General features: G+C 50.9%; 1 protein-coding gene across 4 annotated transcripts in view; it reads left to right on the top strand.

The window, feature by feature from the left end:
- Nucleotides 1-27,897, top strand: part of LOC144762309 (exportin-5-like) — a 949,573-nt gene that overhangs the window by 243,320 nt on the left and 678,356 nt on the right. For all 4 annotated transcript variants that reach the window (XM_078647462.1, XM_078647460.1, XM_078647463.1 and 1 more), the window contains exons 18-19: nt 8,905-9,104; nt 10,455-10,554. In XM_078647462.1, the coding sequence (XP_078503588.1) occupies nt 8,905-9,104; nt 10,455-10,554 (300 nt within the window). The remainder of the gene's footprint in view (nt 1-8,904; nt 9,105-10,454; nt 10,555-27,897) is intronic.

Here is a 27,897-nt window from a genome sequence, read left to right as displayed (position 1 = left end):
CCAACATTTTCTGCACTTCTGTTTTGATGCAGTCTCTAACATGATCAGGCTGTCTGTAGATTTTACTCTTGACAGGCAGACTGTCCCCAGTGTCAACATCATTGGTACACCAATCAGTTTGGCTGGGTGTTAGAGAGAACATATGTCTGAAGGATTGCAGAACTTGCCTGCAATCCTGTTGCTGATGCTCGGTGAGGCTGCCACAAAAGACAACACCATCTACTGACCCATCATCAGGATTCTGAGTGAGCAGGTCTGGGAGAGGGTCACTCTCTTCCTCCTGTCCCTCATCTGTGGCCATGAGCAAGCTCATGTCCTTCCTGTCAACATATGCCTTGAGCCTGTTCACATGGAGCACTCTGAGAGGGCTCCTGGGAGTTCCAAGGTCCACCAAGTAGGTAACCTCTCCCTTTTGCTCAATGATGGTGTGGGGCCCAGACCATTTGTCTTTCAGAGCTGCTGGGGCCACTGGCTCCAGCACCCACACCTTCTGTCCTGGCTGGTACACAGTCAGCACAGCCTTTTGGTCATGCCAAGCTTTTTGAAGTTCTTGGCTGGCCTCCAGGTTTTTAGATGCCTTTTCCATATACTCAGCCATCCTGGAGCGGAGACCAAGTACATAGTCCACTATGTTGGTTGCAGGCTTTTTGAGAGGTCTCTCCCATCCTTCCTTCACCAAACACAGGGGTCCTCTTACAGGATGCCCATACAGAAGCTCAAAAGGGCTGTAGCCAACCCCCTTCTGTGGGACCTCTCTGTAAGCAAACAAGAGGCAGGGGATCAGGACATCCCATCTTCTCCTAAGAGGTTCAGGTAGCCCATGAATCATCCCTTTGAGGGTCCTGTTGAATCTCTCAACAAGCCCATTGCATTGTGGGTGGTAGGGTGTGGTGAACTTGTAGTTCACACCACACTCCTTCCACATTGCAGTCAGATATCCTGACATGACGTTTGTACCTCTGTCAGAAACAACCTCCTTAGGGAAGCCCACTCTGGAGAACACTCCAACTAGGGCCCTTGCCACTATAGGTGCTGTAGTGGTCCTAAGTGGAATAGCTTCAGGATACCTGATGGCATGATCCACCACCACCAGTATAAACTTGTGCCCTGATGCTGTCTGGGGTTCCATTGGACCAACAATGTCAATCCCCACTCTTTCAAAGGGGACCCCCACCACAGGTAGTGGTATGAGGGGGGCCTTTGTTGTGCCACCTGACTTACCACTGGCTTGGCAAGTGACACAGGAGCGACAAAACTCCTTGGTATTCTCATTCATGTGGGGCCAGTGAAAGTGTGAGACAAGTCTGTCCCAAGTCTTTGTCTGACCTAAATGACCTGCAAGGGGAATCTCATGGGCCAAGGTGAGAAGGAAACCTCTCAGAGACAAGGGGATGACCAGCCTCCTGGTTGCACCAGGCTTGGGGTCTCTTGACTCAGAGTACAGGAGTCCATCTTCCCAGTATACCCTGTGGGCACCTGTGGCATTCCCTGCAGCCTCAGCAGCAGCCTGCTGTCTGAGGGGTTCAAGGGAAGGGCAGTCTAACTGTGCCTTCCCCAGGTCTGCTCTGGAGGGTCCCCCTGAGCACAGAAACTCAACTTGATCAAGTTCAAGCTCTTTAGGCTCAGTATCCCTCAGCTCTCTCAGATCAGCCTCCTCAGAGACTTGATCCTCAACCTGGGGCAAGGGGGAAGGCAAAGCCTTAACCCTACTGCTCTTCTTCTTGGAAGGTGTCTGTTCCATACTTTCAGGATCCAGCACCTGTTCAGTGGGGCATCTTCTGGCCTGTGACCTAGTCACAGCAAGCACATGTGCTGGCAAGCCTAACATCTCCATGTGAGTCCTCTGCTCCACTTCTGACCATAAGGATGACTCCAAATCATTGCCCAACAAACAATCAACTGGGAGGTCTGAACTGACTACAACTTTCTTTTGACCCTTCACTCCACCCCAGGAGAAAGCCACAATCGCCATACTATGACTGGTAGTGACGTTGCTGGCATTGGTCACCAGGAAATCTGTACCTGGCATGATCTGTCCAGGGTCCACAAAGTTAGGTGTCACCATGGTGACACTGGCACAAGTGTCCCTATAGGCTTGAGCCATCTTGCCATTAATCAAAGGTGTCTGCCTGTATTTGCCCAAAGTATTGGGACCTATATCAGGGGACATATCCATATCCCCTGTACAGACAAGGACAGCCTGAGTGAGTGTGCCAACTAAGTTGTCAGACCCCTCAGTTCCCAAGGTTAACCCAACTAATGCCTTGGGAGGTACACTACCACTACTGACTGTACTAGGGGGTGCAGTTGCCTTAGGGGCTGTAGTGGCAGGAGTTTGTCCTCCTCTTTTGGTGCACTCACTAAACCAGTGAGACTTACTTTTACAGTACTGGCACCACCTCTTTGACTGGCCTTCTTGATTCTTCTTCTTCTGGGAAGCCTGACCCCCACCCTCTTTGGTTTGTTGGGGACCTGGTGAAGACTTCTGGTCATTTTGTTCACTCTTAACATTACCCTTCTGGTCTGCTTTCTTCTGACCACCCTGGTTCTGGTTCTGGTTCTGCTTGATCCTTGTCCTGACCCATTTGTCTGCCTTCTTTCCCAATTCTTGGGGAGAGGTCAGATCTGAATCAACAAGGTGCTGGTGCAACAACTGGTTATGACAATTATTTAAAATGTGTTCTCTCATCATCAGATTATACAATCCGGTGTAATCAGTAACCTTGCTACCCAGCAACCAGCCCTCCAAAGCCTTAGTGGCACAATCCACAAAGTCAGACCAGTCCTGAGACTGAGTTTTCTGGGTGTCTCTGAACAGCAACCTGTACTGCTCAGTGGTTAAACCAAACCCATCAACCAGTGCATTTTTCAGGACCTGGTAATCATTAGCATCCTCCACTCTTGTAGTGAGGAGCTTATCTCTACCTTTACCATCAAAGGAGAGCCACAGTATAGCTGCCCACTGACTTCGGGGAATGCACTGCACAGTGCAGGCCCTCTCCAAAGCAGCCATCCATTTCTGGATGTCATCCCCTTGCTTAAAGGGGGGCACTATCTTAGTCAGGTGTTTAGTATCTAAACCCTTCTCTCTATCTCTTGGGAGATTGCTGCCACCAGTGGGAGCTAACCCACTCATCTGCTGCTCTCTAGCCAAGGCAAGCTTCTCTTTGGCCAGGGCAATTTCTTCCCTTTCAATCCTCAGAGTAGCCTGTCTCATCCTAGCTTCATGCTCCATTCTCTGAGGGGAAGTCAATCTCCTCTGGGGAGAGTTCCTTCTCCTCTGAGAAGAGGCATTAGAGTGCAGAGATCTATTGGAGTCCCTAGAAAGAGATCTATCTCTCCTAACTCCAAGGTTAGGCCTACTTAGGGTCAGTACTGGGGGTCCCCCAGATCCTAGCCCAAGCAAGTCTAAGTTGGCCCTAGTTAGCCTTCTGACTACCTCAAGACCTTTGTCTACCTCGTCCCCAGAGAGTTCCTCTTGATCCTCCTCCTCAACTGCTTTGGCAATGTTGGGGAGGTCTTGATCCCCAGAGGTACCCTCTAAGGCTGGCATATTCCCATCTAGCTGAGAAAGCTTTCTCGCATCATAAGTCTCTAAGAGACCTATTAAAAAGGGAATGGTGGGGTTAGACCCCTGTTTCAGTTTCCTGGAGGTACACACTTGTCTCATCTCCTGAAAACTGAGAGCTGCATATCTTGATTTGACCTGTGGAGGGTCAACATCCACAAGGGGAGTCTCAGTAGATTCTCCTTGGGTAGACATGCTTTTTTCTAGTGAGGTGTAAGTGGTGCACTTACCTACACTATATGTTTGCCTACTGATCCCTTGCTAGAGTTGTAGTTTAGGGTGTGCTAGGCCCTAGGAGCTACAACAGCTGGTTCAGTAGAACTCAGAGTATTCTAAGCTAAGTTATATGTACCTTTAGTACTTATGTGATCTTTCACAAGATATTCTTAGGATATGTGTGGTAAAACAACAGCAAGCTCAAATCCCACCGCTGCCACCAATGTGAGAAGTTGGCCTGATATGCAGTGCTCACTATTCTAGTGATCACTATGTATCAGTCCAAACAACCCTTATTGATGATTGGTTGTAAGTCAACCTTATAGACCAGCTATCCTAGTAGCATGGATACGAGCAGTCTAAGGCTAAGACTCTAGAGGGCGTGTTAAGCCAGCTGTTTTACCATCACTTTACCCCTTGAACACCCAGTGAAAGGACACCACACAAGTTGTTATGAAAATAAACAGTGTATTTATTTATAACAAGACTACCCTGGCTCTTTATGAGTCAGGGAGCTAAGCACACAACAAAACTCTTATAAAAATACTTAAGTTAGCACAGTATACACAAATGCCCGAGGGGCACGAAAAACCATATACTCTGAAAGTGGAATGCGAAATTACTAGCAGGTAAGTACAGTACTAATAGGCTTTGGAATCGCTAGGACTTGACTATGGAATCGTTAGATTACTTCTAGGAGGCCCAGGGGACTCGGGTGCAGAGTGTGCACTCTCACGCGGGATGCGGGACAAAGTCTATGATAGCTAGTAAAGTTAAAGTTAGTGTTCACGGGCGAACCCGACCTGGTAGGGAGAAAACGACAGTGGATCCTGACCCTTGGATAGTGAGGCTATGCTGGGGCACCGAAATGCCGAAGTTACCTAGCCCAGGGGCTGCAGCTGCATAGGTCTCAAAAGACGTCGGGAATCCTCGTAGACGAACCAGGAGCCTGGAAGAAAGATGCTGGCAGGCGACCAGTGAAGAGAGTTCGAGTTGATCCAAGCCTGGATCTGGAAGATGGATGACACCTGAAAGCAGAGGGGACCAAGTTCGTGACTACTAGCCAGTAGTCAGTGGGCACCAGGAGGGCACCGGATGGTAGTCACCTCGACTAGGTGAGTGGGCGACGCTGTGCTCTGCAGATCTCACGGACCAGGAGGCGTTGTCGGCGACCAGGATGGAGAGGCGAGCTGTCCCACGATGGATGAAGCTGTCGGCGTCGAAGTACCCAGGATTGGGCAACAAAGTCTTGGCTAATTCAAGCCCACGCGGTGGACTCAAAATGGCGTCTTGAGTGGACCAGGAGGGTCCGGGGTGCTCCTCTTCTGGAAGGGAGCAAGAGCCAGTCTGGAGCAACCAGACCAGCAGCAGTGCTGTCGTCGGGCGTCGTTCAGAAGGCCACAAGCCAGCGGGCTAGTAGCCAAACAACGCGGTGAGCAGCAAAAAGCAGAAGGGCCCCACGCCGATCGTGGAGATGCTGGGGGGCTGCTCTTCGGTGCTGGAGCTGCTCAGGGTTGGGGCTTCTCGGACCCCAAAGCACTCGCCAGGAGATTACTCGGCGGGCTTGCTGTGAAGAAGTCGTGCAGTCTTGGCAATAGTCGGTCCCTTGAGGTCTCGTCGCACTCACGGTTCTCAGCTTGGCTGTAGAGGTGAGTAGAGGTCGGAGGTGCCAGGGAAGCTGGGTCTTGTCGAGCTGGGCAGTCGGATTCCGGAGGAAGGACTTGCAGCAGACCGCAGTGTTCTTAAGGTGGTGCCTGCGGATGCAGGGTGACTACTCCTTAGTCACAAGGGAGAATCTTGAAGAAGAAATCTTGAAGTTCTTTCGCAGAAAGTCGTGTCTTGATTCCAAAGATGATCTAATTTGGAAGGGGGCCTGCTCCTACCTTTATCTGGGAAAAGGGGGCTGGCACGCGACTAAGTCCTGCCCTATGGGTGGGACCAGGAGGGGGGTGGTTACACCCCTCTCCTTTGGCGGGCTTTCCCCAGGCTAGGGGCTGGAGTGCCCCTGGAACTGGTTTCAGCCGGCCTATGCACAGTGAGCACCGGGGTGCCACTTGCAGTCACCTTCTTCTGTAGCCCTGCCTACCTGGAATACACAAAACCCTGTCTGGGACGGTGCTGGCACCGCCCCTGGCAGGAAACCCTTTGTCCTTGCCTCCTGCTCTGGGAGGACTCCCAGCAGCAGGAGGGCAGACTTGTGTCTCGGTGGCAGCATCCATTTTGTGGATGCTAAGGCTCTGTCTGACTTTAACCGGGGTTACAGGTTACATACATGTCGTGTCCCTCTAGAAGGGTGGAATGCTAACCCCGTCGCCAGAATTGGCGAGGGGTTAGTATTCCAATTCGTATGACACCTTACTCGACATGTTTTGATAAAGCGATACCAGAGTTGGCATATAACCGCGACGATTATAATGCACTTAAGAGTATATGGTATGCGATATCATGGAAACGGCTAAGGCATGGATCCCGAAAGCCGCAGACAGGCTCAGCTCATGCCAGAGCACCATCTCACCCGATTCCAAGCACTCTGCCTTCAGGATTGTTAAGGCCTGCCATAGGAGTGACTGATAGGAGATCTGTGTGTCCATTTTAGGGTTAGATATAGGTATACTATATCTAAAGCAAAGGGTGATTACACCACCTTGCCCCAGCTGTCGTGCAGCCAGTTGTGTCAGTTTAGTTAGTCAGTCCAGGGGTGGCATAATACATGCTTCAGCCCCTGGGAGACTTCTGGGTGCACCTCAGCCCTGGGTACAGGGACTTAGAGAGGGCCCAGTGCCAATTCAGTACCTGAGTACAATTTGGATAGAGAGAACAGCTAGGCTGTGGGTCTGATTAGCAGGCCCACAGCCAGGGAAAGTCGTAAACCAGTGCAGCAAAAAGCAAAAATCTGGGTGATCATAGGATTGCAGACCCTACTCTCCTACAATGACCATTATGAAAGAAGCTAGACGCCCCACTACTAGAGCATGTTATGCTGCTAAGTGGAAACGGTTTGTCATATACTGCCAAAACAACCAAATTAATCCTTTAGACGTGTCTATTCAACACATCATAGGATATCTATTATACCTTCAAAAGTGTAATTTAGCCTATACATCTATCGGGCTACACCTCGCTGCCATTGCGGCATACTTACAAAATAGACAGCATCTATCTCTTTTTAGAATACCAGCTATTAAAGCTTTCATGGAAGGACTGAAAAGAATAATTCCTCCCAGAATGCCACCTGCACCAGTGTGGAACTTAAACATGGTTCTCACAAGATTAATGGGACCTCCCTTTGAACCATTACATAAATGTGAATTGCAATTCCTAACCTGGAAAGTAGCTTTCCTAGTAGCCATTACTTCTCTCAGAAAGGTTAGCGAACTACAAGCATTTACTATTTAAGAACCCTTTCTGCAAATGCATCATAACAAAGTGGTTCTTCGTACTAATCCTAAATTCCTTCCTAAAGTCATTTCACCATTCCATTTAAATCAATCAGTTGAGCTGCCCGTATTTTTCTCGCAGCCTCAAACAGTAACAGAAAGAGCTCTGCACACCTTAATTGACAAAGAGCATTACTGTACTATATCGAAAGGACACAAACTTTTTGTAAAAAACGAAACAACTTTTTGTGTCTTTTTCACCGCCACATAAAGGCAATCCCATATCAAAATCAGGGATTGCTAGGTGGATTGTTAAATGCATACAGATATGTTATCAAAAAGCCAAACGTACATTAACAATTCCTCCGAAAGCCCATTCTACAAAGAAAATAGGGGCTTCAATGGCCTTCTTAGGGAACATTCCCCTAGATGATATATGCAAAGCAGTTACATGGTGGTCGCCGCTAAGTGTGGGTACTGCTATATAATCTATGCACAGTGTGTAATCTGCAGCTCATATGCCTCGAACGGAAAATGCTACTTACCAGTATGCATCTGTTCTTGGCATGCAGAGCTGCAGAGTTACACCCGCCCACCCGCCTCCCCGGCTACCTTTATCTGTTCCAGTATTATCTTAATTGGGTACAAATCACATGGAGATCACTACCTCTTGTACAGCTCCATCACTTCCCTAATGGCGAAAAACAATCTGGGGATGGAGCCGATGCCCATGCGCAGTATCATCCAAAGGAGGAGTCACCTATCCCTTGACTTCCAAAGACTTTTCTACAACAAAACAAACTGCAAGCATCCGGGCCCAACACTAGGTGGCCATCTATGCACAGTGTGTAACTCTGCAGCTCTACATACCAAGAACAGATGCAAACTGGTAAGTAGCATTTTCCATTCTTCTGCTGTACCAGAGTTAGAGGCTCATGTCACCAAGAGCAAACATCTGGCACATCCCTGCACATCTGGATGTGTGCCATGTCCCTGATTCAAACAATGTTTGTAAATGGCAATTAAACCTAAACTAAACATGATTTAAAAAAGAGTAGAAAATAATAACCACTTGATTGCCCATGACTGGTGGAGGGGATGCTCTTTCTCCATATGATCGTCCAGTTTATGGCAGTTAGCTGTGGTTTATATTTGATATATCACTGTAGGCAGTTTTGATTAGATGCTTGCATTCATACTCTGAGTGTTTGTTGATATGGTGTTCCTGTTTATAGTTTCTTCCACCACTGGATGTTTTTGTTAAGTATATCTGCTGTGACTTCTATTATGAGTATAGCGCATGAGAAAATGAATTTACAAAGTACTTAAAGTAATGTTATTACTTTGTCAAGACATAAAAGTGGACATTATATGTTTGTGCCTGAATCTTAACTTCACTCTTTCTTCCCCGGTCGCTCCACATGAACGCCTACAAGTAGAAACATTGCAGTATCGAACTTATCAATAATCTAGGGAGACATTGTGCATAGGAACTGTTTGCTTTGCTCTGAGACGCACTCGTGTTTTAACTGAAGAGTTTCAATAAATGCAAGTCATGATGTGACTATAAGCCTTGAATACCATTAAATAACGGGTTACAGTTGTGGATTCCAAAGGCTCCAGTTCTCAAGCGCCTATTTGCTTTAAAGGCTGGTTGTGGTGGTGTTGATCTAGATTGGTGCCACTCAGTGAACCGATTCACCAAACAATGCTCCTCATGATTATTTTCTTCCACTTTTGCAGCCTAATTTCCAAATGCTCTATAATCACGTTAAACAACTGCTCTGCAATGAACTGCTGCTTACGCAGATGGAGAAATGTGCTCTGATGGAAGCCCTCGTTCTTGTGAGCAACGAGTTCAAGAACTTCAAGCAGCAGAGCTCGTTCTTGGAAGAACTCCTGTCACCAGTCGCTTCTCTCTGGCTGTCTGATGACATGCAAAGGTACAGCCACCTTTTCAGCAAAACCGGTACTGCCTTTTTTTTTACTGTCCTAGACCACTGTTTATATTAAACAAGCATTGGCATTGCCAATAGGTCTCGCTTGTGGGACCTTATAAGTATTTAGTTTTGCAGCACAATATCCTTGTTGCACCAAGGATATTGTGCTGCAAAACTACATACTTATAAGGTCCCACAAGCGAGACCTATTGGCTATGCCAATGCTTGTTCATTTTATTTCGCAGTAGCAGGAGGAATGTAAACAAAGCAGCCATGTCCCTTCCCCCCCAGCGCCGGTGAGGAAAGAAGACAATGATCTGAAGTGCAGCGTCCCTGAAGCGGGTGTCGTGCTGATAACATAAAAGCCGCGTGGTGTCCAAAAGTATATAAATAAACACATTTTGTGCAGTTCAAACATCTACACACACTTCCTTTTATTTAAAAAAAAAAGTAATTTAGAAAATAGCTTACAACTGCAAGAGCTGCAATTAATTAACAACTACGCACAAGAGCAGCTGTTAAAAAAAAATATATATTAAGAAGGGAAGCGCATGAACATGCGTAAACACAAGCCCGAGGCAGACCCAAAAAGGAAATAGTGTGGACGAAGGAACATAAATTAAAACAAGACGGAATGGAAGGCAGAGAAGGGGAGGGGGGAGGAGAAATGCGACACGGCGGGCAGGGGAGGGGGCCGAGTGGGGAGAGCGGCGAAAAAAAATGTGAACAAATGCGTGCGCCGGGAAACTGAGCCATGAATAATTAGGGCAGGAGAAGCCGAGAAGCCGCAGAGCGCACGCTGGGCGAAGCCCTTTGATGTGCTGTGCGGCGGCCGTTAAAAAAATGCAATTAGGAGGGAGGGAGGCTGATGCGCGTGCTTGTTTGATCACGTGATTCACGTGAACTTAAACAAAACCGCAGCGCAAGAAGCCCTTGGTTTCACGAGGATTTCGAGCACTTGAATTCTCGCTCCGCTCAATGCGCTTGCGCGCATTGATAGGTCGCGAGACCTAAAAATCAACTGAAATATAGATTCCAGGAGAAAGTTAGTGACCGTGATCAACTCGGTTGTTGTCCAGCAGATGACCTAACACTGAAACTTGAATTTTGTGCATTAATCCCCAGAGTGAGGAGCAAGGTCATGTACGTAGAATTTTGTTAAAGCTCATGCAAAAGTTTGAGTAAAATATTTGATCTTTTAATAATGATGGCAAAATAGAAGAGTAACCATTTGGTTACATGGAGGGTGCACAAATAGGTGGTTTCATTTTAACTCTGTGATGGGTTTATCACACTAACATTGTATGCAAACTCATCTCTTACCTTTGATTTTCTCTCATGTCAATGTCTTAGGGTGCTATCTTGTCCAGAAGCATTCATCCCTTTCGTGGGTGCTGATCTCCAGGTCCCGGACAATATTATGGAAGATCCTACTGGCCTAAACCGCTCACGAGTAAGTATTTATGACAAAGGCCGGTGGCTCAAGTCACGATATAGGAGTTTGAGCATATATTGTGGGCACAGTTGTTATCAACCCTCCATGTGTTTTTCAGATGTACAGTAGCATTTTGCTGTTAATCTCTTGGTTGTACACTCTTGAATTGTTAATCAATGTGTAATCAAATGAATAGCCTGTTGTCTTGAGTTCCTAAGCACAAAAACGTATTTTCGTTGTGATAATCACAGCACTATCTATTTTATCCCCTGCATTAGCCTACCTGCAGATCTGTGTCTTTATGCTTTAATGTTATTACTACTGACCTTAATGGCAGTCTCCTCACACTCCTTACTGCCTTTGCTCACCCATGGGGATTGTTTGGCTCCCACAAATCTATTTTTAGGTCTTGCCTAGTGTTTCTGCGCACATGCGCAGCTCGCTCGGTGAGATTTATTGCTAATGAGGAGTTTTAGAAAAGGGCTTGAAGCCCCTTCCCTTATTTCTATTGGCTGGTGTCACCGTTTATGCTAAACGGTGGCCTGCCATTGGAAATGAGCTTTCTGGGGTGCCTCCTTTTCGCTTTTTGTCCGGCCCATCCGGACTGGCTCACCTGCTTCACGGCTGTCGTAAAGACTTTTCTTATCTGCTTGTTTATTTAACAAGCAGATAAGAAAAGTCTTCACAACAGCCGTGAAGCAGTGTGCTACAAGCTGGCTCCTCATTGGCAATTGTACCCACTCCTCCCTTCCCTTCCCCCACCCAAAAGCAAACTTCCCAGAGTTGCGCTCATCAGTGCGTTAGTTGCTCAGTCTTCAGTACATGTTTTTAACTTTCCGAGGCTTTTGTTATTTTATGCCATCTTTGTTTTATGACGGTGTGCTCATTGTTTAGGGTATGTTTTTGCACGTGCAGGGGCAGTGTGTGTTGGTACTCACTATTTAGGCAAGCAGAAAGATGCCCTGGGGCGTCTTCAAGAAACCTCGGTCGTAAGCGATGCTGACGGTTCTGGAGAAAAACTCACTCGGGGTTCTGGACGTGGTGCTCACAGTGTTAGGGCGTGGCTGTTACAGGTCCGCTCTCTGAGAGACCTAGTGAGAAACGATAGCTTCCCCCGGACTGCCCCATCTTAATCCGAGTCTGCTCGCAGTTTTCCGCTGGTTTCCGTGGACCCCGATCTACTCCCCTCCCCCTCCTGCCTACATTCACTGCCAAAATGCGCGCAGGAAATTGACCTGAACTGCCCACACAATGTGAAACAGTCTGCATTCTTCTGTCGTGAAGTCTATAGGTACTTTAAAAAAATCGCAGTAATTTCCCCATTTTGGGTGTTTCAAACCTGCATCTTTCATCACACTCAAACAGGGGGCACCGGGGTCACCCGGCGTGAGATCTTACAGGCAGCTCACTGGACTGCACGCGGTGCTACCGCAAAATCAAAATCGCGCATCACACTGGGCTAGAAGTTCCACCTTTTGAAACAAAAACAAACCCACTCGTGTAGCGAGTCCCACTGTGGGAATGAAATGAATCACTTTTCAGAGCACCGTCCTATTTAGAAAGGACGGCAGCGCCTCATTATGCTGGGATGTTATTAACTTGTGCGTTTGTTTTTATTTCAGGCTGGAACTAACGAGCCCTCTCTCCCTATCTTGTTCTCGACCCAACAATGCCCAGCCCCTTCGGACATGGCACTGCCCCCACCCCGCCAAAGAAAAGCAGAACTGGCATAAATTACTCTGTTGGTGCCACCTGGAGCATGGTGGGCGCTGGGGCGGGGAGCTCGGTGCCGAGGCTGTCCTCGTACCCACATTCCTAATAATGCATCCATTTGAATCAAAAACCACAGTCCTGCAAACTGCATATCTGTCGTTGTTTTAATTTCTCCTTTCAGAGTCAATTAGCCGAGCAGGTGCCCAAAAGTCCCCCTCCTTCACCCAATTTTCTGATTTTTCTCTCTCCACGTTTTGCCCCTAAAGGCAAATTACCAGCGCTATTAATTGCAAAGCAGCTGCCAGTCTGAGCGGAGGGAGCAGGCAGCTTGCCGAAAACAATCACGTTTCCTCATCCTTTTTATGCACGTATTACACCCCACTTTTTACAGCCTTTACTGCTAGAGACGGGGAATCTCTTCACATATTCATATACCGTGACAGCTTCTCTGCTGGAATGAGTACCACAAAGGAGGACTATTTCTGAATAGAGGAGGCTTCTTCTGGTGAGGAATGATCGGATCCAGTCTTGAGCAGAGGTCTGACTTCTGCGCACTTCCAGTCGTCTGGGAAGGTGCCTGTTTTGAAGGTGGTGTTGAAGGTGTAGTTCAGGTGCGATGGCGGCCGCGGCTCTGTGGTAGATGTGAGGGGGGGCAGGGTTTGGTGGGGCCCCCGAGAGGATGCTTTTCATTGTCGAGGCGATGTCTTCGGCCGTGATCGGTGTCCAGTTGGAGATGGTGAGCTGGCTGGTGATTCTGGGGGACGTCTGTGGCACCTGGTGGATGGTCGATGAAGTTGTCGTAGAGATTTTTGATCTTGAGGTGGAAATAGGTTCCAAACTTGTCGCAGAGGTCTTGGGATGGGGTGATGTCTGTGGCTTCACTGCGTGTATTGGTGAATTTTTGAATGACACTGAAAAGTTCCTTGGAGTTTGTGGAGTTGGCCAGGATTTTGTTGTGGATGAAGTTCCTCTTGTTGGCTCAGATCTATTTGTGGTAGTCCGTCATGTCATGGCGTTCTTGTAGGTGGTGTGGTTTTCGGTTGTCTTGGTGTTTCTCCAGGTGTGTCTGGCTTATTGGAGAGTGGTGGTGAGCCAGGCGGCTTTACTGGGGGTATTGTCTGTCTGGGTTGAGCAGCGGAGCGAGCTCGTCTGCGCAGTCTGAGATCCAGGTGTGGAGTTCTCTGGCTGCGTCGTTTGCGTCAGGTGCCCAGGTGTGGTTGCCTCGGGTGAGGGTAGAGTTAAGTCGCTCATCGGTAACCTTGCTCCAGTTTCTTCGTGGGGGCGTGCGGCTGGTTTTGGGTGAGTTGGGTTTGTTGATGGCGAAGTGTACGCAGTGGTGGTCGGTCCATGGCAGCTGCGTTATCTGAAAGAGACACGTTAGTATTAGATTCCTTACCTTAGAATATCCCCAGGCGTCAGACTGGATCCGGAAAATTTTGCGTAGCAGTACCCTTGCGCGTCGGTAGGCGTCGTCTGCGGCTCCGCGTCCGGCGTCGTGGGCGCCGTGATGTCGTCGGAGTACTTAGACGCCGCCTCCGCGTGCTGACGTCAGTTCTTTTTTCCTTGCCAGCAAGCGCAGATCTGGAAAAAGCAGTAACCCTAGTCAATTTTTGACTAACTTTTTGGATCTTTTTGATCATTTTCGAAGTCTTCTCGACTCCGATCGGTGCCGTAGGGATGCCTGGCTTTAAACACTGCGAGGATTGCGACCGCACGATGTTGGTCACGGACCCTCACCACCTGTGTCTAACTTGTCTAGGCGTCGACCACGACAAGGCCTGCTCCGACTGCCGGGCCCTCTCTTCGAAAGCCAGGCGGGAGCGGTCCCGCAGGCGACTCGAACTCCGGCAGTCGGTCCCGCGCCGCGAGAGGTCCCGGTTGTAGGAATGAGACAAGCTAAACTGAGGATTGAAAGGGAAGAACTTGCCCTGGCCAAAGAGAAGCTTGCCTTTGCTAGAGAGCAGCAGATGAGTGGGTTAGCTCCCACTGGTGGCAGCAATCTCCCAAGAGAAAAAGAGAAGGGTTTAGATACTAAACACCTGACAAAGATAGTGCCCCCCTTTAAGCAAGGGGATGACATCCAGAAATGGATAGCTGCTCTGGAGAGGGCCTGCACTGTGCAGTGCATTCCCCAGAGTCAGTGGGCAGCTATACTGTGGCTCTCCTTTGATGGTAAAGGTAGAGATAAGCTCCTCACTACAAGAGTGGAGGATGCTAATGATTACCAGGTCCTGAAAAATGCACTGATTGATGGGTTTGGTTTAACCACTGAGCAGTACAGGTTGCTGTTCAGAGACACCCAGAAAACTCAGTCTCAGGACTGGTCTGACTTTGTGGATAGTGCCACTAAGGCTTTGGAAGGCTGGCTACTGGGTAGTAAGGTTACTGATTTCAAGGGATTGTATAATCTAATTATGAGAGAGCAAGTCTTAAATAATTGTCAGAACCAGTTATTACACCAGCACCTGGTAGACTCTGATCTGACCTCTCCACAAGAATTGGGTAAGAGGGCAGACAAATGGGTCAGAACCAGGATTAGGCCCAAGAACCAAGGTGGTGACCAGAAAAAGGAATCAACCAAGCCTCAAGAGAAGGGTGGGGATAAATCTTCAGAGAAAACTTCCCTAGGGCCCCAAAACTCCAAGAATGGGGGTGGGTCCCAAGACACTTCCAATAACCAGAAGAAACCTTATTGTTATCCCTGTAAACAGGTGGGTCATTTAAAAACTGACAGCAGTTGCCCAAAGAATAACAATAAGGAAAACATACCCCCAAGTAACATTCCCAAACCTCCTGTTACTACTAGTAGTAATCCCCCAGGTGGTGGGAGTGCCCCCAAGAATTTGGGTGCATTCACTTTGGGAGTTCCTGGGGACTCTGGCCTAACCAGGTCCCCTGACTTAGATACTCTTGTCTGTGAGACTGGCATGGGGTTTGCCAACTTCACAACGTGTCCCAACACTTTGGGCAAGTACAGACAGGAACCCCTCATCAATGGTATAAAAGTTGAGGCCTATAGAGATACAGGGGCTAGCATCACTATGGTGACTGAGAGTCTAGTCCCCTCAAGGCAACTTTTACCTGGTGCCACATACCAGGTGACCAATATTGATGGAGTACAGAGAGATCATCCCATAGCAGTGGTCAATCTCAGCTGGGGAGGTGTCACTGGCCACAAGAGAGTGGCAGTGTCACCAAACTTGCCTGTAGATTGCCTACTGGGGAATGATTTGGAGCTCTCAGCCTGGGCTGAAGTAGAGCAAGAAACCCATTCTAAAATGGTAAACATCCATGGTAAGGTTAGTGGGGCAGTGATAGCCACAGCCCCAGTCCAAGATATCCTCCCTGAACAGGTCAGGAGGGCTGTGCCAGTCACAGCCCAATCACAGACAACTTCCTTCCCGGGACAGGTTGTCAAGGCTGTGATGGTCACAGCCCACACCCAAACTGAGCCCCCTCCTGAAAAGGTTGGGAGAGTTGTGATGGCCACAGCTCAAACTCAGACAGATGATAGTGTTGTGAAGCCTGAAACTATGGATCACTCCACTCAGACAGAGAGCATTGAGGAGGAAGAGAAATCTCCCTCCCACCAGACTTTGGGAAAGGATCCGCCTCCTCAGGGAACTGATCTGACCCCTTGTGAAGAAACTGCCACAGAGGTAGTCAGGCCTAGCCTGGCAGAACCCCTGATGTCAGTGGACCCTTCCAAGGTGGGACCCAGTCTGGAGCAGGTAACCTGCCCCTCTCTACCCTGCCTCAGTCAGCCCAGGGCTGTAGAGGTCAGGGAGGCCAGTGTTGGACCCCAAAGGGCCCCCTGTCCAAAAGAATTCCCCAATCAACAGATTAAGGGCACTGAAGCTAGTAATCCTAGCCAAGTGAAAATAAAACAGACACCTGAGGGATCCCCCTTAAATTTAGTTAGGGACCTCCCACAGATGGACACTGTTGGGCACAGCCAAACTTGGGACCTGAGGGCCCCAGACCTGACCTGTCCCTCCAGTAAGCCAAACAGAGGGACCCAACCTCCAGCTGTAGGTAGCCAGAGGTTGACCCTGAGAGCCCAAAACAACTCAGTCTTGGAAAGAAAGGCCTCTATGGTGGATAGTGATTGGAGGAAGCTGAGCCCAAAATTAGTGGGGCCTCACTTCAGTACTCCATTTCAGCACCAGCCTTTTACTTTGCCAAAACACACCACAGGTAGAGATTCCCTATGGTGGAGACCCTCAGACACCCTTAGGGTGAGGGATTGCTTAGTGGACCATGAGATAGGGGGTAACCATGCCAGTGCTGGTACTTCCTTATATGGCCACTCAGGCAATATAGGCTTACCTGGCAAGGCTATCCTTATCTCCTTTCGTTTGGGGGGGGGGGTTATGTAGGAAGGTAGATCCCTGACTATGGTTGCCCCCAACTTTTTGCCTGGTGTTTTGCTGGTTTTCTGACTTAGTTGACCTGGGGCCCTGCTAATCAGGACCCAGGCCTACTGCTCTCTCTGTAAAATGGATTCCATGTACCTTAGGTACATATCTAAATTGGATACTGAGTCACCTTATCAGTCCCTGTACAGTGTACCTTAGGTACCCAGGGCATAGGTGTACCCAGGGCCTACCAGGAGCTGCAGCATGTATTATGCCACCCCTGGCTGGCCATCCAAATCTGACACAACTGGCTGCACGACAGCTGGGGCAAGGTGGTGTAATCACCCTTTGCTATAGATATAGTATACCTATATCTAACCCTAAAAATGGACACACAGATCTCCTATCAGTCACTCCTATGGCAGGCCTTAACAATCCTGAAGGCAGAGTGCTTGGAATCGTGTGAGATGGTGCTCTGGCATGAGCTGAGCCTGTCTGCGGCTTTCGGGATCCATCCCTTAGCCGTTTCCATGATATCGCATACCATATACTCTTAAGTGCATTATAATCCTCGCGGTTATATGCCAACTCTGGTATCGCTTTATCAAAACATGTCGAGTAAGGTGTCATACGAATTGGAATACTAACCCCTCGCCAATTCTGGCGACGGGGTTAGCATTCCACCCTTCTAGAGGGACACGACATGTATGTAACCCCTAACCCCGGTTAAAGTCAGACAGAGCCTTAGCTCCACAAGATGGATGCTGCCACCGAGACACAAGTCTGCCCTCCTGCTGCTGGGAGTCCTCCCAGCACAGGAGGCAAGGACAAAGGGTTTCCTGCCAGGGGCGGTGCCAGCACCGTCCCAGACAGGGTTTTGTGTATTCTAGGTAGGCAGGGCTTTAGAGGAAGGTGACTGCAAGTGGCACCCCGGTGCTCACTGTGCATAGGCCGGCTGAAACCAGTTCCAGGGGCACTCCAGCCCCTGGCCTGGGGAAAGCCCGCCAAAGGAGAGGGGTGTAACCACCCCCCTCCTAGTCCCACCCATAGGGCAGGACTTAGTCACGTGCCAGCCCCTTTTTGCAGGATAAAGGTAGGAACTGGCCCCCTTCCAAATCAGATCATCTTTGAATCCTGAAACTACTTTCTACGAAAGGAACTCAAGACTTCTTCCTAAGATTTCTCCCTTGTGACTAAGGAGTAGTCACCCTGCATCCGCAGGCACCATCTTAAGAACACTGCGGTCTGCTGCAAGTCCTTCCTCCGGAATCCGACTGCCCAGCTCGACGAGAACCGGCTTCCCTGGCACCTCTGACCTCTACCCACCTCTACAGCCCAGCTGAGAACCGTGGGTGCGACGAGACCTCGAGGGACCGGCCATCTGCAAGACTGCACGACTTCTGCACAGCAAGCCCGCCGAGTAATTTCCTGGTGAGTGCTTTGGGGTCCGAGAAGCCCCGACCCTGAGCAGCTCCAGCACCGAAGTGCAGCCTCCCAGCATCTCCACGATCTGCGTGGGGCCCTTCTGCTTTTTGCTGCTCACCGCGTTGTTTGGCTACTAGCCCGCTGGCTTGTGGCCTTCTGAACGACGCCCGACGACATCATCACTGCTGCTGGTCTGGTTGCTCCAGACTGGCCCTTGCTCCCTTCCCGAAGAGGAGCACCCCGGACCCTCCTGGTCCACTCAAGACGCCATTTTGAGTCCACCGCGTGGGCTTGAATTAGCCAAGGCTTGTTGCCCAATCCTGGGTAACTTCGACGCCGACAGCTTCATCCATCGTGGGACAGCTCGCCTCTCCATCCTGGTCGCCGACAACGCCTCCTGGTCCGTGAGATCTGCAGAGCCAGCGTCGCCCACTCACCTAGTCGAGGTGACTGCCATCCGGTGCCCTCCTGGTGCCCACTGACTACTGGCTAGTAGTCACGAACTTGGTCCCCTCTGCTTTCAGGTGTCATCCATCTTCCAGATCCAGGCTTGGATCAACTCGAACTATCTTCACTGGTCGCCTGCCAGCATCTTTTCTTCCAGGCTCCTGGTCCGGCAACGAGGATTCCCGACGTCTTTTGAGACCTATGCAGCTGCAGACCCTGGGCTAGGTAACTTCGGCATTTCGGTGCCCCAGCATAGCCTCACTATCCAAGGGTCAGGATCCACTGTCGTTTTCTTCCTACCAGGTCGGGTTCGCCCGTAAACACTAACTTTAACTTTGCTAGCTTCCATAGACTTTGTCCCGCATCCCGCGTGAGAGTGCACACTCTGCACCCGAGTCCCCTAGGTCTCCTAGAAGTAATCTAACGATTCTATAGTCAAGTCCTAGCGATTCCAAAGCCTATTAGTACTGTACTTACCTGCTAGTAATTTCGCATTCCACTTTTATAGTATATGGTTTTTCGTGCCCCTCGGGCATTTGTGTATACCGTGCTAACTTAAGTATTTTCGTAAGAGTTTTGTTGTGTGCTTAGCACCCTGTCCTCATAAAGAGTACAGGGTTGTTGTGATTCTAATAAATATATTGTTTATTTTCATAACACTTGTGTGGTGTCCTTTCACTGGGTGTTCAAGGGGTAATGTGATGGTAAAACAGCTGGCTTAACACGCCCTCTAGAGTCTTAGCCTTAGACTGCTCGTATCCATGCTACTAGGATAGCTGGTCTATAAGGTTGACTTACAACCAATCATCAATAAGGGTTGTTTGGACTGATATATAGTGATCACTAGAATAGTGAACACTGCACATCAGGCCAACTTCTCACACCGGTCCCATGGGAGGTCGAGGGACAGGTCGCGGGCTCGGAGCCACCACAGTTCCGAGAGTAGGCCGCACTCCTCCGGGTCGAAGTCGTCGTCAGGTAAGAAGCACAAGAAGGCCAAGCGGCGTCATCGCTCGTCGGACTCCCCCCGACGCTCGCGGGATGCGGCCGGGGGTTCGGGTGACACCACCCACGCGGCTCCGTCGGAGTCGCGGCGCCGCGTCCAGCCCCATACCCTACGGTCCCTGGGCTAAACGTGGCGCCGGAGGAGGTCGAGCTCTTCCTCATGGCCATGAGGAAACTCTCTTCTCCGACAGGCTCCACGGCGCCTTCGGGCCCAGCGGACCCGTCTGGGGCCTCTAGCGGGTCGGGGGCTTCGACGCCGCCGGCGCCTTCGGGCCCGGCGCCGCTAGGCCCCACTCTACCGATGCCGCCGGTGCCTTCGGGCCCAGCGCCGCAGGGTTCAGCGGCCCCGGCACCGCCGGCGCTTTCGGGCCCGGCTCTGCGGGACGGCGCTGGACCTTCGGGATCTGGGTCGTCTCCGGTGGACCTTACGACCTCCCCGGCGTCGGACCATCGGGTATCGCCTCCGGTGCCGTCCTTGGGCGACGCCGTTCCCGGTTCCCCCTTCGTTCCTGTTCAGACGTCGGGACTGCCCCGATGGGCGCCGCTCCAGACGTCGCTTGGAGAGTTTCACTTCTATGAACAGGCCCCATTGATTGAAAACCCTGAGACTCAGGAGATGGGTGAGGAAGAGGATTGGGAGGGGTCTGAGGACCCTCTGACCCAAGAGTGTCAGTCTCATGAGGACTGGGCAGGAGACCTTGGGGAGGCCAGTGGCCTGGACACCTCTCCAGACACTGGTTTTGTCTCCCCTCCTACCGTGGCTTCGGAGGAGGGGGCAACATATAGTGTGGTGTTGATGAGGGCTGCCAAGGCCTTGGGCCTTGAGCTCCCCATCACGGCCGTGAGGACGAATCTCCTCACTGAGGTCCTTAAACCGCAGTCAAGCTCGGCCGAGCCTCTGCTGCCCTTTAATGAGGCCTTGACCGATGTTCTTCTGGGCACTTGGTCTAAGCCCGCTACGGGTTCGCCCGTAGATAGGAACGTGGCCAGACACCACCGCCCAGCCCCGGGCGACCCATGTTTCCTGTCCACCCACCCCACCCCCGAGAGCCTGGTCATCCTGGCCTCTAATTCCCAGACCGTGTTCCCGTCGGCTCCGCCGGACAGGGAATCCAAGAGGTATGAGAAGTATGGTAAAAAGATCTTCTCATCCCTTAGTCTGGGACTGCGGTCTTCCAACACCGCGTGCCTCTTGGGCCGTTACACCCACTCTCTGTGGGATACGGTCGCGGAAGTGCTGCCAGAGTGTCCGTTGGAGGTACGGGCCAAACTCGGCCAAGCCCTTGTGGAGGGCCGGGATGCAGCCAAATATTCCATCCGGTGTGGGCTGGATACCACCGACTTGTTAGGTAGAGCGATGGCAACGGCGGTGGCGGTCAGACGCCACGCCTGGCTGAGGTCCGCCAACTTTTCGGCAGATGTCCAGAACACACTCATGGACATGCCGTTCGATGGCCGTCACCTCTTTGGCGACAAAGCAGACCATGCGCTTGAGCGCTTTAAGGACTCCAGGGCTACGGCCAAGTCCTTGGGCCTCTCGGCCCCGCACCTGCAATCGGCTGCTTTTCACTCCTTTTGTGGCCACGGAAGGGGTGCGCCCACACGTGCCGCCAGCCACGCTCCGCAGGGCAACACCCAACGCGGTGGCGGCCGTGGGAACCGCCGTCCGGGCGGTAGGGGTCAACGGCGAGGTCAGTCCACACCTTCCCCCGCAGCATCCGCCTCAAAACCCTCCCAGTCCGTGCTTTCAGGCCCATGTGACGCCAGCGGGGGGCTGGGTTTGCCATCACCACCTCCACTGGTGCACTGTCACTTCGGACAGGTGGGTACTGCAAATCGTCCGAAGGGGCTACTCCCTCCCCTTCGAGGCGACTCCTCCAGCCATGCCACCGCAGAACCACCGTGTATCGGGGGATCATTTGCGACTTCTGCAGGAGGAAGTTACGGCCCTCTTGGCCAAGGGGGCCATCGAGCGCGTTCCTTGGCCAGAAGTAGGGTGTGGTTGCTACTCCCACTACTTTCTGGTACCCAAGAAGGGCAAAGGGGGGCCTACGCCCTATCTTGGATCTACGGAACGTAAACGGCTTCCTCTGGAAGGAGAAGTTCAAAATGCTGACACTGGCTCAGGTCTTAGCTGCCCTGGACCCAGGAGACTGGATGGTAGCGTTGGACTTGCAGGACGCTTATTTCCACATCCCCGTCCTGCCGGCCCACCGGCGCTACCTGCGGTTCGCGGTTGGCCACGAGCACTTTCAGTTTACTGTGCTCCCCTTCGGCCTTACCAGCGTCCCACGGGTGTTCACAAAGGTGATGGCGGTGGTCGCAGCTCATCTGCGCAGATTAGGGGTTTCAGTCTTCCCCTACCTCGAGGACTGGTTGTTGAAGGCGGGCTCGCCCCCTCCAGACTACGGCAGATCTCCTGCACCAGCTGGGGTTCTCCATCAATGTGCCAAAGTCACACCTGTGCCCCTCTCAGAAGCTCCTCTTCATCGGAGCGGTACTAGACTCGGCGCGGTTCCGGGTTTATCCACCCGAACAGCGGGTCCGGGATATTCAGGCTCTGATTCCCATCTTTCAGCCGTTATCCCGGGTCCCAGTCAGGTTGACGCTGCGGCTTCTGGGGCTGATGGCCTCCTGCATCCTTCTGGTGCATCACGCCAGGTGACGGATGCGGGCTCTGCAGTGGGACCTGAAGTTTCAGTGGGCCCAGCATCAGGGCAACCTGTCCGACCACGTCCTGATCTCGGAGGGCACTGCGAGACAGCTGCAGTGGTGGCTCACGGACCGCGATTGGGTCAGCGGCAGATCCCTCTCCCTCCCCCAACCGGAGCACGTAGTTGTGACGGATGCGTCCCTCCAGGGCTGGGGAGGCCACATGGGAGAGGCGGAGATCAGAGGCCTCTGGTCTCCGGCGGAGGCCCGGCTCCACATCAACCTGTTGGATCTACGGGCGATTCGTCTAGCACTGAAGGCATTCCTCCCCTCTGTCCGGGGGTGTGTAGTGCAGGTGTTCACGGACAACACCACCGCCATGTGGTACTGCAACAAACAGGGCGGGGTGGGGTCGTGGACCCTTTGCCAGGAGGCTCTTCGCCTTTGGCAATGGCTGGAACGCCAGGGCGTGATCCTGGTGGCTCAACACCTGGCAGGTTCTCTGAACGCCAGGGCGGACGAGCTCAGCCGTCTGTGCATGATGGATCACGAATGGCGTCTGAACTCGGACGTGGCGCAAGGCCTCTTTCAGCAATGGGGAGAGCCTTGGTTAGATCTATTCGCCACCGAAGAGAACGCGCGATGTCATCAGTTCTGCGCGTTGGAATTTCCAAGGCGGCACTCGCTAGGAGACGCTTTTCGTCGCGAGTGGAGTTGCGGTCTGTTGTACGCCTTTCCGCCTATACCACTTCTGCCCAGAGTGCTGAAGAAGATCAAGCGCGACCGGGCCCAAGTCATCCTTGTGGCTCCGGACTGGGCGAGAAGGTACTGGTATCCAGAGCTACTCAGTATGTCAGTCGATCCCCCGGTTCGTCTGCCTCTTCAGGAGGACCTTCTGTCGCAGCAGCAGGGGACGGTCCTCCACCCGAACCTGTCCAGTCTCCACCTCCATGCTTGGAGATTGAGCGGCGACAGTTGAGGCCATTTGACTTGCCTCCTGAAGTCTGTAACGTCATTCTGGCAGCCAGGCGTCCCTCCACAAAGTCTGTATACGCCTGCAGGTGGAACAGATTTGTGGCATGGTGCACAGCAAAGGCTGTGGATCCTCTTGCTGCCCCTCTTTCTGAGGTTCTTCTCTTCCTTCTTTCTCTTGCCCAGCAGGGCTCTGCTCTGGGCACTATCAAGGGCTACCTTTCTGCCCTTTCAGCCTTTCTAAGGCTGCCTGATCAACCTTCTTTGTTCAAGTCCCCTATTGTAATAGATTTCTTAAGGGCATCACACACACGTTTCCTCCTGTTCCGTTTGTGATGCCTCAGTGGGACTTGAACCTGGTTCTTACGTTTCTGATGGGCGCTCCCTTTGAGCCACTTCACAACTGTCCTCTTCGCCTTCTGACTTTGAAGACTGCTTTCCTGGTTGCCATCACCTCTGCCAGGAGAGTGAGTGAGCTCCAGGCCCTTTCTTGTACTCTCCTTTCTGTCCATCCGGACAAAGTGGTGCTGCGTACTAAGCCTTCTTTCCTGCCCAAGGTTGTCACGGCCTTCCACATCGGGCAGTCTATCACCTTGCCTACTTTCTTTACGCCACCGCATCCCTCTAAAGAGGAAGAGCGGCTCCACCGTCTGGACCCAAAACGTGCACTCTCATTATATTTGGATCGCACACGCCAGTTCCGGGTGGATGACCAACTCTTTGTTGGTTACGTGGGCGCTAAGAAGGGGAAAACGGTGCACAAGAGGACCATCTCCCGGTGGATCATCTTGTGTATCCAGGCATGCTACTCCTTGATTGCGGGCTCATTCTACCCGAGCCACGGTGACTACCACTGCCCTGGGCGGGGTGTGCCCTTACAAGACATCTGTCAGGTAGCTACGTGGGCATCGCTGCACACGTTTGCAAGACACTACTGCCTGGACAGCCAAGTCCGGAGGGATGGCTTTTTTGGCCGTTCCGTCCTCCAGGACTTTCTGGTGTGATTATTGGTTCGCAGACCCACCACCGGGGTTGGTATTGCTGGGGTATCTATTCTAAGGTAAGGAATCTAATACTAACGTGTCTCTTTCAGATGCACAAGTTACTACTTGTGTAACGATATATCTGTAAGAGACATTAGTTAGTATTACATTCCTTACCGACCCACCCATCCTCCCCGTTCTGCGAACCAATATCTAGGGTTAGGGTTATCCCCTTTCAGGGCCCTAGTTTCAATGGCACCAGTGTTGGTTTTTAACATGGCTCTGCGTTTCTGGCGCGGAAAAGCTGTGTCTAAGAACTGACGTCAGCACGCGGAGGCGGCGTCTAAGTACTCCGACGACGTCATCACGACGCCGACGACGCCTACCGACGCGCAAGGGTACTGCTACGCAAAAGTTTCCGGATCCAGTCTGACGCCTGGGGATATTCTAAGGTAAGGAATCTATTACTAACTAATGTCTCTTACAGATATATCGTTACACAAGTAGTAACTTGTGCGTGTGGCTGAATTGAACACTGTTTCCTGCCGCGAAGATGACAATGAGGGTGTTTACTGCTCTGTGGGTCGTGTGTTGACGAGTTGTTTAAGTCCGATGCTGGCGAGGTTGTTACGAAGGATAGTGTAGTTGGGGGTCGCTGGTGTTGTTGAGGTGGAAGTTGAGGTCTCAAATGTGTATATAGTTTGTTGAGGCGATGGCGTGGGGTGCGATGAAGTCAGTGATGGTGGTGGCAAAGGGTTTTAGGAGGCCGGGGGTCTATTAAAGACGGTTCCTCGGAGTATGGCTTTGGGGGTGGTCTGGATCTGGAAGTGCAGGAGTTCGGTGGAGGGGGAGGTTTCGCTGGAGGTGGTGAGGCGGAGGGTGCGCTTGTGGGCGATGGTGAGGCTCCCTCCTGAATAGTAGGGGGCGGTCTTTCCTCTGTATCTTGTATCCGTCTGGGATGGCAGTGCTGATGTCGAGGGCGGAGAATGCCTTGGTCCGGGTCTCTGTGAAGAAGGCGATGTCTGGCGAGAGAGAGTCGAGTAGGTTCTAGATTTCCATGGCGTGTTTGTGTACGGAGCGTACGTTGTGGAGGATGTATTTTAGGGTGTCGCCGGTGCTGGCGTCTGCGGTGTTGGAGGCCGGGGTGACGGTGAGGGTCTGGCGGCAGTGGAGGCAGGAAAACTGGCCGTGGGTCATGTTTGGCGAGGCCTGTTGGCATTCTCTAAGTCTTCCAGGGTTGAGTGCGAGGAGGGTGGTGGTATTGTAGCGATGGGTAGTGGGAGGTCCAGGGTTCCTGGCGCTGGCCGCAGCCAGGTTGCGGACGGGCGCAGACGGGCTTGCATTTAGTGAGTCTAAGGTGCGCCGGTGCCGCGGCCTCCTTTAAGTAGGGAAGGTGGGAGGGAGGAGAGGCTGGGAGGCGGGAGCAGGGAATTCCGGAGAGGAATTCCGGGGGGGGAATTCCCAGGGGGGATTCTGAGGGGGGAGGGGCTGCAGGGGCAACAACGACGAAAGGAACAGGCAGGCACAAGAAAATAAAAACAGTGGTGGAATTAGAGCAAGATACAGATGGGCTCAATAGCAGTGGCACAACAGGGAAAAATGTAGGAAAAAACGGCTGAGAAAGGTTACGGTGGTGGCAGGCAGTCTGGTCCCAGTTGGAGCCGGTAGCAGGAGCGGTCAGCAGCCTCGAATCTCCCAAGGAGTAGGTCTGTGTCTGGAGGCAAGAGATGGCATAGCAGAGCTGCGGGGACAAAGTGGACCTAGACCGAGGGTCGGAGGTCTTACTACAAACGGGTTGAACTACAAAAGTCCTCTAAATCCTCTGAGGTGGTTGATTTTAAACTTTTGTTTTCTGCTTACCCCCACTTGATTATTATTGTGATCCTGGGGGCCCCAATGAATCATTATTGGAATCTGGTAACCCCAGTTTAGGCAATTACATTGTTTTATTATTTTTATTGTAACCAAGCACAATCATGTCTTTACATCATCAATATTGCAAACACAATTGAGCAGTAGCACCCGTCCCCCTCCAGAGTATTATCAATGGGTCTCATAGGTCCGTTGTCCTCTTTACCCCTGGTATGCAATTGTCCCCCTCAAATGGTTTCTGCTTGAGTCATGGAAAAATGTGTGTCACCCACAGGTGGCGTACAGGGATTCCCCCAATTTATACATTCCATTTGTTCCAAATTTTTCCCCACTTGTTCGGACATCCTCTTTGGACATAGACCGTTTTCTCCGCCAGCATGCCCCAGTCCATGTCTCTCTTCCAATCACGGAGCAAGGGCGGGGCGAAGGCCCCCCAACATAGCGCTATATTTCTCTTTGCCAAAAAAGCAATTGATATACAGAATGCAGAACAATGTCATACATTCACCCCAGTACAGAGATCAGGGCTTAAATCCATCGTGTTTTTGCTCACCATGCCATACCAATTTGGACCCAGCCATATGCAAATCAGTCTTGACCCTGCGCCCAATGTGAACAGTCCAACCTGAACTGCCAGGCCAAGCCTTCCCTGGACTGGAAACAAGCATCCTAGGACCGGTTTCAGGGTTTCACCCCTCATCAGCAAGGATAGCTTGACTCCAGTGGCATGGAGAGCACAGGACCCACGTCTGGGCATAACCGTCTCATTCGGGGTGACAAAAGCAACAAAAAAAAATTGATGGACAGAATGCAGAACAATGTTATACATTCACGCCAGTACAGAAATCTGACCTAAATCCATCGTTTTTTTGCTCACTGTGCCGTACCAATTTGGACCCGGCCATATGCAAATCAGTCTTGACCTCTTTACCCCCTGGTATGCAATGGTCACCGTCAAATAGTTTCTGCTTGAGTCATGGAAATATTTGTGTCACCCACGGGAGGCGTACATGGATTCCCCCTATATACATTCCATTTGTTCCAAATTTGAACCACTCCATGTCTCTCTTCCAATCACGAAGCAAGGGCGGGATGGAGGCCCCCACAACAGCGCGCTAAATTTCTCTTTGCCAGCATGAAGCCTATGGTTACCCAGGTGTGGTCCGCCCTCCCCAGATCTGTGTCCGCCCACACATTCAAGAGGCACCATTTTGGCGATATAGTCAGCTCTTCTCCCACCACAGTTTAGGCAATTTTGATGATTTGAACCACAAAACAATACACAAAAATACAGAAAAAAACATTAATGAAACAAAAACACAAACAATTAAATATTTAATTAACAAACAAGTATTTTAAACTTTTAATGGGAAGATTTCAGCTTTTCTAAAATTGAAGTCACTCATCTTCCATACTGTACTCTGTTGGATGCACTTGCAGTGCTCCCACAAATCAGTCTGGGGATGCCATCTTAAATTTTAGACTTCAAGTTCAAATTTTCGGTTTCACATTTTGCTTTTTTATTCATATACACCTTATTAATCTGTCGCAGACCCCTCGTGTAGGCGCCCCAAATCCCCTTGCCCCATGGATCCTGGGACCACAGGTTAACAATCACTGAAAGCCAGATACCCCTGTCTCTTACCTCTCCCCAACATCCTTTCTACTTGACCTATTACAGATCAGTAAACCCTTTCACCTACTTGTCTGCTTTGATATGGGGAGTTTCCCTCTGTCTTACTGTTTTTCACACTCTTGTTGTGTTGCCCGCTCATCCGATTTATTATCCCGGCTTTGCTTACCCTTTTTATTTTCATCTTATTTTCTCCTACTACTGTTATTGCTTTACCTATACACTAATATTCCTCCTTCATTTTCTTTCTTTGCATTTAATTTTTTTCTCAGTTTTTCCATTTGATTTCTTTCCTTTTCTT

The sequence above is a fragment of the Lissotriton helveticus genome, chromosome 6 (genome assembly GCF_964261635.1).
Source record: "Lissotriton helveticus chromosome 6, aLisHel1.1, whole genome shotgun sequence".
In the NCBI taxonomy this organism is placed as follows: Eukaryota; Metazoa; Chordata; class Amphibia; order Caudata; family Salamandridae; genus Lissotriton; species Lissotriton helveticus.
This window is presented reverse-complemented; position numbering and strand designations above follow the sequence as displayed.